Source organism: Sylvia atricapilla, chromosome Z, assembly GCF_009819655.1.
Source record: "Sylvia atricapilla isolate bSylAtr1 chromosome Z, bSylAtr1.pri, whole genome shotgun sequence".
Classification (NCBI taxonomy): Eukaryota; Metazoa; Chordata; class Aves; order Passeriformes; family Sylviidae; genus Sylvia; species Sylvia atricapilla.
In genome coordinates, this window is record NC_089174.1 from 50,992,351 (window position 1) to 51,006,270 (window position 13,920).

The 13,920-nt window shown below is 40.8% G+C and overlaps 1 protein-coding gene across 3 annotated transcripts in view; it reads right to left on the reverse strand.

Moving 5' to 3' along the window:
- Window positions 1-13,920, reverse strand: part of PALM2AKAP2 (PALM2 and AKAP2 fusion) — a 272,229-nt gene that overhangs the window by 13,427 nt on the left and 244,882 nt on the right. For all 3 annotated transcript variants that reach the window (XM_066338760.1, XM_066338758.1, XM_066338759.1), the window contains one exon: window positions 3,123-5,517. In XM_066338760.1, coding sequence (XP_066194857.1) covers window positions 3,123-5,517 — 2,395 coding nt within the window. The remainder of the gene's footprint in view (window positions 1-3,122; window positions 5,518-13,920) is intronic.

Below are 13,920 nucleotides of genomic sequence, written 5' to 3' on the forward strand. Positions count from 1 at the left end.
ACAGGAAACATGCAGATTTAAATAGGGTTCCACAAATATTTTGGGATCCATGTTGACTATCCATATAGCAATACTCTTTTTTGGTCTTCATTGAGTTTTCTCATGCAGCAAACCTGATTTTTGGGGGGAAAAATTCACATAGGTTCTTCATCTTCTTCACCTTTCCAGGAATGTCCTGGAAGGTCTTCTTCAGTGTACACATTCCACTGAAATGATTCTGTGTCTCAATTCAGTGATCTGAGATGGGTTAAAAGATTGCTTCAAATCATCAACAAAAAATTTTAAAGGATAAAACTGTTAGCACTACAGAATTTATTACTAAGAGACCTTTTGGATTGTGCTGGGTGATTGACAGACAAACTAAATTTTACCATCAGTTTTATGAAAGCTGCATGTCAGGGTGAGTAAAGCCAGCCTATTTGCTACCTAAAGTAATTAGCAGTTACTGCACAAATTCACCTACATGAATTGTGTAATCTGCCACACTTCAGTTAAATTACAGTGCAGTTCACTGCATCCCTTTTTGTGTTCATTCTTTCTGTTACCTATGTAATTATCCACCTAGTTCAAAGCAATAAAGGGGAGCAGTGGTAATAAATAATCAGGAAACACCAGGAGTCCTAGTAAAGCTACTCTGCCCAGACCACCACCTAAAAACAGCTTGATTGTTAGGCCATTGCTAATTAAGTTTAGTATTATGCCTTCTCAAAAGACTGAGTATGCACTTCCACGCTTACGGATTAGAAACAGATTTTTCAAATTTATACTTGACCCTTAATCCCTTTCTGCTGAGGTATCCTGATGTTAGTGCCAATTCTTTCTTTGGAAAAGGCAATTTCCTGACAGCAATACCTCTGTCTCTTCCTATCATTATTATCACCAGTAGTAGAATTACTATTATTTTTCTTTGTGAAACTAGATATTCATACTACAGTATCAGACATGCCCTACAGCATATTCCTTGCTGGGCCCAACAGAAGCAGGTTTCCTTTTCTGCACTGTATGTCAGCTCTGCTCTGTCTATCCTAACAGTCCAATGTTTGTGCCTCTGCTAAATTACAACTTGCTTTTTTCACAAATATTGAAAAGATCCTGAAATTGTTAAAAGGGAGGTTGCTGCAATCTTGCAAGAGACTACATAATGTTCCTCCACCCTATTTCTAATGATGCCTGCAGGCATTAACATGAATATAGCTGGCTAAAGGGACAGCAAGGAAGAGATAAACTGAGGTTTACACACCTTCCAATGCTAAGGGTGCTGAGCTGACGTCCTGCGGCTGAGGGCTATGCTGAGCATATCTGCTGTTCAGAAGGCACCAAAAGTAGAAGAACTAGGAACTTCGGCAATGTTCTTTGTGTTTTTTTGATCAATGATATTCTTAAACACTGCCACATACTCATCTTTTCCTAGAAATTATCCCTTTGCTTTGTCACTTGCTGCAAATTGCAGTCGCTTGAGTCATTGGCTAGGAGATCCCAATTTTCTTTTTTTGAACATATGGCGTTTGGACAATTAAAGGAAACTGTCTGGAATGATTCATTATAAACAGAAGTTTATAATTTTCTCTAGAATGCAATTTATGACAAACATTTTTACAGACATGAAGTAAGTGCCTTGTTGAGTACATAAAACAGAAGTATGCTGTTTTCCCAGAAGGTCTGTTAAAACGAGCATCAGTGTCAGCAGCCCATCCAACATCACTTCTGAGTAAAATACAATCACTATCGTTCCCATTTTGAGAACTTTCAAGTACAGATGATGCTGGTGTTGAACATAGTCATAAGAACACCTTTATGAAACAAGTCCTCCTAACTGACGTCTGTGGTACCCTGTATCTCATGTCCTGTCAGACATTTCTGAGAACACTTCAGATTAGAGAGGATCCTTATGAAAAAGCTGTACTAGAGGAGTTATAATAACAGCATTTTGAAGAAAAAACTGGTATTTGCTTCCAAATTTGCTTTCATTTTTTTTTTCCAAAAATACATGTTGAGATCATCTTCTTTGCAGAAGAAACAAAACTAAGTATTCACTATTTATAGTAAATAAACAAAGTGTAAAAGTAAGTAAAGTAAAACTCAAAAGTTCAGAATCATACTGAGTAATGGGCTAAATCTATATCTTATTCAAGCTTACCATGACTTTCAAAAGAAAATGACTACCACTGGCTTGAATTTACACCACTGGAAATACAGACAGCATTTAAGTACACTCAGCAAAATGAACACTTTTTCACAATGAGCACTGTTAATGAATCTTATAGGCACTTGCAAAGTATATGCAGTTATATGCTTAATAAAAAACACTACACAGAAATAAGCCTGGTGTGTGTTTCTTAGTATGGGTTTTTTAGTATGTATTTTTTCTATATTAGTTTAGAAGGCATCAGTGCTTGACATTACTTCTTGAGGAGGGGGAGAGATACGCTGTAACTGCTGTGAATGTCTGCAAAAAAACCCAGAAACTGATTGGTCAAGAGGACTTCCACTGAATCTATTCAACGTTTTGTTTGTGATGACTGTTTAATTCAGTCATGAATAACATCAGCTAAAATGCATGGCAACTCATAGCTCTGCATATCATTTTACATGACAAAGCTCATTAAGACCAAGACCTCAAAACAGAAAGCAAAATGCACAGAAAAAGTAATCTAACTTAAACCCCAAAATCTGCATATCTCCATTACTTTTGTACTTCCATAATGATGTGCAAGAGAACAGAACGCCTATTAAGGAAGCCCTTGTATGTTTGTCTTTCAAATAGCCACACAGCTGTAAAAACTGCTGCTGTGCTTCCTTGAAATAATCCTAAATTTCAGTGGGTGGTCTGAGCAGCACAGTGATTGACATGTCATTCTACAATGTGGCAGTGGGTGAATACAGAACAGGGTTTAGTAAGGATGATCAGAATCCCTGTACTGTATTTGTGAAAAACCAGAACCTTCTGCAGGTCTGCTCACGGCTAGAAAATTAAGCTGTTCCTTGCAGTTTCCAGGCAGATGGAGTCATCTGCCTTCCCATCCCCTGCAAAACAATGTTTTCATTAAAAGATGACATAAAACTAAACTATACCTGACCCTTCAGTCACATTTCACTTTCGCTCTGATACTTTGGGCTCTTACCTGGTGCAGTTTTGTAAGACACAGTTCTGGTGGGCATGGGCGGTGCACTCTTCGTAACAGGGCTTGGTGCCATTTGAAGACCCTGCCGCTGTCTCTTCAGCTCCTCTTCTCGTTCCTGAGCAGCTCTGATCTCTTCTTCTATCATTGACAAAGTTCGCTGTTTCCTTGACCGTAATTTGAAAGGGCCCACAGTGACTTCAGGCTCCTGTGTGGCTAGGATGGAGGCGGTGCTCCGAAGCTCCGCTGCTTCTGAATACTTGCTGAAATAGCTGACTTCATGCCTGTTTTCCTCCACAAGGAACGGCTGGCTGGCTGTGTACACGGGTGACTGCTGCAAACTCTTCCCTTCCCTGAGTCCTGAGTCTTCCTCTTTTGAAGTCTTTGGTATGGTGTCCCTTTTCTCTTGAACTGGTGAAGACACCTGGGGTGGCTCAAACATTGGATTCTGATGCTCCTTGGAGGCTGGAGCTGGCCCAGTGCCAGCTGGCTTCTCTTTGGCTGAGACCTCTTTCTCTGCTGGGATTTCTTCTTCCTTCGGGTTCACTTTATCCACCTGCTCAGCTATGGCTTGTTGGATGGCGTTTTGAACCAGTAGGCCAGCGTGGTACTCCAGCTGGTCATCCATCAGCATGGAGTCTGCCAAGGCAGAGGAGGGAGAATCACAGCCTGGGTCACTGAAAGATTTGGAGATGCCTTCAGCTTGGCAGTCTGCCGGAGTTTCGGCCTGTGGGGTCTGTGGCAGAGAGAAATCCACTAGAGAACTCTCCTGCAGGGCGCTCATGGTCTCATTGGAGGCACCGCTGTCACTTATGTTATCCATGCTGAAGTCATTGGAAAGGGTTTCCAAGACAGTAGTATCCTGAGACCTGACAGACAAGTCATCCAAACCGGAGTCAAGCTCCTCTGGAGGTGAAGAGGCACTGCCTGACTTCGATAAGTGATCTAGAATTCCCTGTCCATCATCTTTCACCATTGTGAAGACTGCCTTTGCACTCATGAATTCTCCATCCTCTGCCCACAGTTTTGAGGCTGGTGCAGCTCTGGGGCTATCAGTGCAAGATAACTCTCTTGCTGTGTCAGTTGTGGTAGCCTGAGTGCTTTTGTCACCTTCTGGGCTACAGGAGACTTTCTGTGCTTTGACAACTGTGGCATTGTTACCCTCAAGGTGTCCAGTTTGCCCACACACTGAAACGGGTCTTGTCACAGAGGAGATCGGCCTGTCCACATATGGAGAATTGAGGCTTTTGTAGAAGGGTTTGATGGAAAACATTTTGGGTGTTCCTGACCGCCTTGGTGTGGCCTGACCCTGCGATGGACCTGAATACTCCATCAGCTGGAACTGCTTCCTGGCGGCCGAGAAGTCAATTTGTTCTGTGACAATATCTTCTTTCTTGATATTGACTGGCTCTGGGCATGCAAAGGAGCAGCTGACCTGTTTGGGGGACACTGGTGCTGCACCTTGCTGCTGCTGCTGCCTCTCCTTGCGTTCCTTGTACTTCTTGTGAGACTCCAGATGCTCTTCATCCAGCTGATCCTCCAGGGGCTTCTCCTGAGGAGGGTTCCACCATTTGGCAGCAATGTTGGGGTTTTTCTTGACAGCCTGGCTTTTAATGAGTTCCCTTCTTTCTTTTTCAAGTTCCATCATTTCCTCTGATGGTCTCACTTTGCGGACTCTGTATTTTTCCTTTTCTTCTTCATCTTCAAAGAGCTTTGAGGGCTTTTTGTCTTCGTGGAAGGCTCGCAGTTCAAACTTTGCCTCTCTCTTAAGGGTGGTAAGAGTTGTTTCTCCATCCTTAGAGGATCTTCTGGAACTGTTTGAAGAGGTGGGACTTCCTGGCACCTTCAGACTCTCCCTAGTGTCTTCTTTCAGTCCACCCAAGGAATGGCCATTAGATTGCAGGCTCTCATCTGTTATATTAGCTTCACACGGCTCGACCTCCAAGGATGCCTGCTTGTCTGCTACATTTTTTTCTCTTTCACTGGATACTGACTCCTTATTGACATTAGCAGGTGCTCCTGAACCATCCATAATGGAGACTGCACTTGGTTCAGGGGAGGATGTCCCATTAAATGTACTGTCTGCAGCAGAATCGCAACAATTTGCCTCCAGCACTTCATCTAGGTATCTGATCTCTTTAGCAACTTCACTGTCCAGAGATTCATGCCTGTCCCTAAGTCCATTTCGGCTGGCAGCAGGGGAAAAGAAGTGGGTTGGATTGTCTATGGGATGTGGTGAAGCCACTGTGGTGATGCTTTTATGTTCAGAAACTGGAACTTCAATTTCCATTTTCTCTTCCTTTGTAGCAAACACAGTAGCTGGCTCCAAGAAATTGGCACAGTTTTGGTCTCTGTTTTTTCTTAACCTGATGTCATCCTCAGAGATTCTGGAAGATTTCTAAAATAAAAGAGAGCAAAATTATGAAGTCTTAAAAAATGCACACCTAATTTTTTGCAGAGCAAACACCATCTGGAAAATGAATCTTAGCATTCTTAAAGTTGAGATTAAAGCATTCCTTCAGAGCATGAGAATACAAGGCAAGCCATTAACCCAAAAAATAGGAAGCTACCTTACCATATGCTGGAAAAGATACTAAAACAAAAACAAACTTTTATTTAAGAATCTCCCACTTACTTACCATCCTCACTTTGTCATTATTTCCAGTCTATGTCTTGGTCTGTGACTAGGAATAAACTTTGAATTTCTAAGTTAACAGTAACTTGGCAGTTTAGATCGCTCAAAGATTTGTACATGCATTACACACCACCTATCATCTTGGTACTCTAAAACTGCTTTCCACACCTGAAGGAAATCTCATAATGCTTCTACTGATGAAAATTATTACTGCCTATGCTTTGCAGAAACAGATGCTAATGTGCCAAAAGAGTTGTTGATTCACACCAAGACAGTAAAAATGACGTGGCAACAATAGGGCATATTCAGTTCTCAATGGATCAACCCTGGCCATCGAACATGGAGTAGAATTACAGTGCTGGAAAGACATTGGGTCTTTCTCCATCCCACATGGAAACCCACACACAATTGTGCTTGGGAGACAGGAAGTATCTGCAACTCCCATAGCATGAAGAACACCACAAAGAGCATGACAGGGACCACAGTCATGATATTCTCCCTCTCACTTCTTTGATCTGTAGTGCAGATGTATTGGATTCATGTTTCTCCCTGATGTGTTGCCTCTGGTCACAAGAAAATTACTGAAATAAGTACTATTTCTGCTCATATATGGGCAGATTTTACTGGTTAAGCAGCCTAATGAACTTCCTGAGAAGTCTGAAGGAACTTCTGATTAAGTTTGTAACATGTCAATTAACTTCTCAATAATTCTATACTACTAAAAGGCAAAAACAACCCAAAACACCAAAGACAAAGAGGACATTTTAAACATGGTTCTTCAAAAAGCACTTGCTAACTTCCTAAATCATGACAACCAGAAGTGATACATCATTGACTTTGACTTGCCTTTTGAAACAGAGGTGATATCTGTCTGTCTTGCTTTCCATATGTTCCTGTGTGTGAGCCACTGACTTGGAAAGCAAATGGCATTGATCCAACTCCGTGAACTCAGTGGCTACCAACAAGAGCACCATCGTCTGCTAGTTGCCCCTGCCTTGCTGTCCCTTATCCAGCATGCTATGAATACACACTGCAGCAGAAGATGATCAACGAGGAGCACTTACCAGTGACCTGAACAACCACATTGTCACTGGATTTATAAAGGCAGCCAAATGCATTTGGCACACCTTAAGGAATTACAGCCAGTCACCTAGAAGAGCTCCTTCTAAAAACATCCTGAAGAGCTTTCTGTTGAATTACGTAGTTGTACACAGGTGAAGACAATGCCAGCTTCAGACATTAGATATTTTCTTCCTAACTGTGCTTAAACATTGGAAAAAAAACCCCTTAAAAACAAACAACCTGCTTTTGTCTACAAATATTACTTGACAAACTTCACTGGCCTTACTGGCTTCACTTCTTCATTTTCTGTTGAGTTTAGAAATATTCCAGCTGAAGTTTATAGTAGTTTTCTTAAAGCATATTGTATTTTTCGTAATTTAAATATCTAAATGTGGACCTTTTCTTGTTTAGTCCTGTTAATAATATATTCAAGAAATCAGATGCTCTGCAGACAAATACAGAGTGAGTATAAAAAGCGCTTTTACAAGTAGACAGAGATGGAATGAAAGAATCATCGATCAAGGCTTCTTTTAACCTGAAAGGGCCAATACTGCTCTTGATTTGCTGGCAGAGCTCCACATACACAATAGGTAATCAGGTGACAGAATTTAAGACTGCCATACCTTTTTTATATTTGGGGTTACATCTTCCCGGCTTGACTTCCTTGTGCAAAAATGAGTATGGTGGCACCTAGAGCAGTCTGTGCAAAGTGCAGTTACTTTGCAAAGTGCAGACAGGATAGCCATCCTCTTTCACACACACAATGGGTATGCAATTATGCCCCCACTAATATTTGCTTCTAATCTAACAGATCAAAGCCACTAGTAACATTGGTAGCTAACTACATCCTCTGTAGCTACAAAAATGTATCTTGAATGGACACAGAAAATCAGTTAATGAATATGTGTTCTCCTGCCACTGAAATACAACTCCCTGCAGAGCCAAACCAAAGCCAAAGGGTGCCTTGACCTGTGCTTCTGTATCTGCACACCATGGACCTGGAAATACACATGATTGTCCCAGAGACTGCATTTGCTAAAGCATGTCTATTTCCACCACTACTCCAATGTGTGAACCACTCCAATTCACATAATATTTGGATATTCAAGTTTGGTAACAGAACCACAGGTGCAGTTTTTTGCCTAAATCTCTTTGTCAGTAAGAGTCCATCCTCTCACCATAGCTGCAATCCATAACTCACAATTAAGGCACATGCATGTAACAGTATAATCAGGGCATGTATTTGTGACAGCATGTAATTCTCGAAGTGCATGCATCTATGCAATTAGTGTGGGACATGTAATTATGTAGAAAAACAGACAATTATGCAGTGAAACCAATGAGGAAACACTGGTTCTTATTGGAGGAGCCTTTCTGTGTCAGGGATTAGTAACTGAGCATGAAGAAGGACTCCCAGCATGGCAGATAAGCCAGTGAGGGTCGCCAGGAGAGGAAAAAAACCCATGTTTAAAAGAACCACCCATTTTTTTTCCCCTCAAAACATTGTGGCAGAATCTGGAGACAACTCTGTGAGGTCACAGCAATGAAGATTATGCTCCAGACACTCCTGCGAGGAGCAGAAATGAATCTACTAATGAATTACTTGAAGAAGAGAACTGAGATAGCTAAGGACAGAAGTAGATGGCAAAACAAAGCCTTTCAAGACAGTCCAGGCCACAGCACCTGCACAAGACAACTGAGGAGGTGTGGGAAAACGGCACACATTGGGGATGAGCCACCATGGGTGGGAGGAGGTTTGGAGGAAGGGGGCAGTGGGATACACATGCCTCAGTTTTTTGGCAGAAGGAGGGGAGCTTTCCAGGGGGCTGCTTTTGCTTCTCCTTGATAAGCCTATATCAGCAGCTTTGTACTTGTTGCCTACAGGGAGAAGGCTTTTCAAAGCCTGCACCATTACAAAGACCAGTGAATGGGAAAAGAGCTGCATTCAAACTTAACTGTAGTCAGCCATACCACATTCACAATGATGCCCTTAAACTACTCATCTAGACCCAGATTTTCCAGAAGTTGCTGTTACATTTACACAATCTCTGAATGTGCATTCATTTCTAAGTCAAGATGCAACAGGGCAATTAGTGTCACTTCTACAATGCTGCTCACATTGTAGCAAACCACAGTTATTAGCAGCTTAGAAAATTATTAGCATATTTTCTCTTTGGCCGAATTCTTAATCTACAAAAGTGTAAGTGTTTGGGCAACCAGCTCTTTTAGAAGGAAAAAATGTGGGTGTACTACTAGCAAGACCAAACAAATGTTCTGCCAGAGCCTTCTTTTGTTTGACACAACAAAAAATGCTTATGGAAACAAGTGGAAGGCCATCCTTGTGAGTAAGACCAACATTCTTCTGAAGCATAAGTGGCAATGGTGGGAAGGGAAAGGATTAAACAACTAAGAGGTTTCATGGTTTATGAAAATCTGAAAGCTTCCTAATTGTGGGCTTCTACAATCACTCCAGCCAAGTTTCAAGACAGCTTTGATGGTGTTCGTCTCCTGGCTTCATTAGTGTTGTCAGCCTTCCATTTCTTTAGCTTTCTTATTCTTTTGGAGATGTCCTGTACTTCATTTGCTCCTTCTTCCCCTGCTTCAGCACTGAACCAACCAATGTTTTGTTCAGCCCTTTCCACTCTTTAATCTATTGGGTCCACCATACTGCAAGCACTTTTAGTAGTAAAACCTAATTTGCAGATGGTTTGCTGATTAATCCATACCTCCTTGCTGATGTCACTCATCTTCTCCCTCTTTACCTACTGTCTTGGCCTGCCTTTCTGATTCTCTTATTTGCAATTAAGAAGGAAGCAAATGATGGATTTGTTAGGAGACTGACTCTGGCAAACCCTCAAGAAAGCAGTTGCTTTCATTCACCTCCCTCTTTTGAAGAACACAGTCACCACCTGTGTAACAGATGGAGCCAATCCCAAACACTGCAAAGACACAGAAGTCAGCTGAACTTCTGTGGCTCCAGACAGATACCTTGTCCAAAGACAAAACTCCTAGCCAGCAGAGCTATTGCACCATGCTTGCTAATGTCAGTAAGTCTTTGCAGAACTCATTTTCTTTAAAAGGATGGGATGACCTGAAATGTTGCAGCTCTTAATGAAGAAGAAAAGCTACAGTTATTAAAGGTGATGGCATCCATCCCTCACAGCTCATCTTCCCTACCATACAATAGGTGCTCAGACAGCTGCCTGCATCCCAGGTGGGAATGACAGCCCAAACCGCTGTGGCAGCTCCTATCTCACAATGCCTCCTGCACTTCCTCCCTTAGCAGGGCCTCATATGCCACCTACAAAAATGAGATGAACTCCCCTTGACATTGGAGGAAGAAGAATGTGACAGTGGGAGCTTTTGCACAAAATAGTCTGAAGTAATGGGCGAAACATTCGTGTTTTGGAAACTTCCTATTTGGGTGAGCTAAGAGGAAAAAATGTCCAAAAAGATCCTAGAAACGGGGGTGGAGAAGATGATGATGTGGAACTCAAGGAAAGAAAGTGTTGAATGTTGTCTCAACATCCAGTGTTGTCTTCCTCCTCCTATGCAAAAAGATCTCCCATTTTCATAGAGTATTTTACACCAACATCTAAAGGTTTTAAAACTACTAAGGGAAGTGTTGTCCAAAAAATTCACAAGTTTTTGCTTAATAAAATAAAATTCAAGTTTCAGAAAGAAAAAAAAATTCCTCAAATCCTGTTGCCAAATTCTGAATTTATGACATGTCAGGCACATGCTGACAGTACCTTGAATAGCTCCATTCACATTTCTACTTGCACACAAAAAGCAAAACCTGGCCTGTTCCTCTCACAGTGCATTTACACAGTGTCTTCAATACAAAGACTGAAATAATATCTGGTTACTAAAATGTGTTAGTGTTGAGTGTCGCAATGACATTCTCCACAAGCAGCTCTCCATGCTCTTCTGTGACTCTTCTGAACTAGCCAGACAGTACAATATTTTCTTTATGAAATGCTGGTTTGTTTCCTAAACACTTCAGAAATCACAAGAGTACATTCAAATGCAACAAAAATCAATGCAATTTTGTACTACTTTGTCCTAAGAAGCAGTGAGGGGCTCTTCTGGAATACAGACAGTAATAAGAGATGTGGGCATACAGTGCCAAAGAAAGTGCTCACTTGGAAAGCTTGCTGTGTGACTTTTTTATGTGGTTTTCCTATTTCCTTTTTTCATTTTTTAGCGAAGAAGTTGTGATTGCATTCATTCAGAAAACACTTGAAAGGCTTTGCAATATTTTTTTCATTACATCTGAGCCACAGGCTTCAGCTTCCCCATGTGATACCACTATAAAGCTCTTTTATCAAATCAAACTCCAGTCTTCTTTTGCTGCTGTAATAAATTAAAGAGGGATAAAAATGGTCCAAGAATTATGACTACTTTAATGATAAAACATATATTGTGTGATAGGATATTTTAATGATGAGGACACACTAATTTGATACTAAATATGAAAAAAATATTTTTCCATATTTTTCCTCTGTGGCTCCAGTATTCTTTGTGCCCTCAATAATAAATAGGTGAATATTTTTCTTGTGCAAGTCAGGATCCAAATTTGTAACAAACCTCACTGCTTCCTACTAATTCCAGGGTACATAAATTGAAGAGGTATTCTATTGGTAGGAAACCAGCTGATCTTGTGTGCCAGTTATTTTCTCTTGTTTCCAAGTACACAGATTTAGTTCCTCCATGAAAAATTTGCAAACCTAATAACTACATTTCAACTAGTGCTACAGAATCAATTAAGTATCTTCCTTCTTTAATGCTTGTGCAGCTGTTGTAAAAAACCAACAATAAAACACTGAGTTCTTTTACAAAATATTTTATTTCCTGCAAAGAACTGTAACTGCACAAAGCACCTCTATGGACAAAGTGATTAATACACAAATTAATATTTAGGGACAAAAGGCTGCTAATTGCTGAGTGAAAAAAAATATCACCTCTGATAAAGAAAAAAAACCAACAATGCAGAGTTTATCAGAGTATGATGGTTACACAGCTGGTAGTACAGAATGCAACATATATTCAAGTGGTGTAGATGCAGATACTACTCTGTGTGGGGCTGGTTAGCTTTGCTATGAAAGCTCTGTTCAGTTTTACACAATCAAGATGCAAATCTGAAATTACAGAAAACTGTGATTAAACTCTCATTAAGAAAGTGCAGTACTGTTTGGTACTGCCACACTCCACACTCACACCCCATTTTCAATCAGTTGCACATAGGGAGAAGCAGGAACTTGAAGAACTCAAGAGATCACTAAATTGGCAATAATTTCAGGTACCAGAACCTGCAGTCAAAAGGCCATTCTCCTGTTGTCTGGACTGTTGGCTTCTTGTAATGTAGGTCAGCCTGAAAGTGCAACTGAATTAGAGCAGCAAATGCGTGAAAAAGAACACATTTCATCCAGAAAAATGTTTTTATCTTCACTCTCATCAATTCCCACTTCTGATGCTACTTTCACTTGCACAATTATTTCTACCTCAAATTAAAATGCACCAGTAAGTATTATTATTTCTCATGCTCCTTCACTCAGTTCCCTAGGACAGAAGGGACAGCACACCCTATGTGCAGGCATGGGAAACAAACCAATGCCACTGAGGGACCTCACTGGACTCAAGGTCAATACAAACTATGTTAACATGTTAATCAAGTGCACCACCACAGATGGTTAGTACTTTTTAACTTTGTTACACATTTTTCCTAAGGCTTATTTTTCCATGGCTTTTCTCCAGAATCTGTTTTTGCTGAAACAAGATTGAATTCCAACAGCTGGGGTACTTGATTTAAAGAGGCTGTGGTGCTAAGTCACTTAATTTCGTAAGTATGATCTTGCGAAGCAGCCTCCAATGCTGCCTAAGGAAGCACAATGGTCTGGTGGAGAAATAAAGAGCATCCCATCCAAATAACACATAAGGAATATGGCACAGTTAGAGAACTGTCCAAACCTGGCAGGCAATTCAATGCATGATAAAATCATTAAGAAACAGAAGGAGAATTTCTTCTTCACAACTGAAGGTCACAGATCCTGTACCATTGCACTTACGGAGTCCACTTGGGTACAGCTCCCCACTCAGCTGGCAATGGTGGAGCTGAGATAAGGGCTTGGCTGTTTAATAACACCCTCTCACACTCAGCCTCTGGTTGGATGTTAAATGAAAGGGGAGAAATCCCAGCTGAATGAGGGAAAGAGAAATGTTCAGCTTAACAGAGAGCCTAATACCGAGTTAAGCAGAACGCAACTTCTGAATGTATGCATTAAAAATCAGTTCCAAAAAATGCTACAGTTGAAATCTGCCCTGCACATGTCAGAATGGAACAATTGCTCTGATAAAGCATGATCTAATCCCAGCGGGGAGGGGAAAGGACGCTAAACTAAGCCTTGCTCTTAATACTCTCTAACCCATCTAGATAAAATCAGCACAAGGAAAGAGTGACCTTTGCGGTCGCTTACACAAAAAAGAATAGAGACAAGGGGAAAATTCCTTAGTCTTTTCATTGGTTTCACAGGGTTCCTGTTCCATCTAAAGAATGAATCTACAACTCTCCTACATAAATGAGAGATCTTGAGAAAAATACCAGCATGATAATAATTTCGGTGAATAAGAAAGGGCCCTCCTGAGTAAGTAATTTGGGTTAGGCAGGGGCAGGAGAAAGGCAAAAAATGGAGACAAAAGGCCACACAGTTCACTTGCTCTCTGAACAGGTTATTACAGTTGCTAGGAAAACCTGCTTTAATAGATGTGAGGAACAGAGATAAACCTACCTTAAACAAACAAATAGGCTTTCTGAGACATATTAGTATTAAAGTCTTCTGAGGATACTGTCTTTCAGCAGCTGGTACAATTCAGTAAATATTTCATAAATGGCAGCCTAACCTGCATTTTCTGAAAAAAGATACGTGATCTCTATGCGGGAGTTCTTTGACCACTTACCTTCTAGGGCAATTGAGTAGGAATTGAACGCTTTAACTGAAACAACCACCTATAAACCTCTGCCAATAAAAGACTAAGATTTTTCACTTTCAATTCTCAGTTTCACAAATGTTAACTGTTGGAGATCTTACCGCTTTTAACTATTTT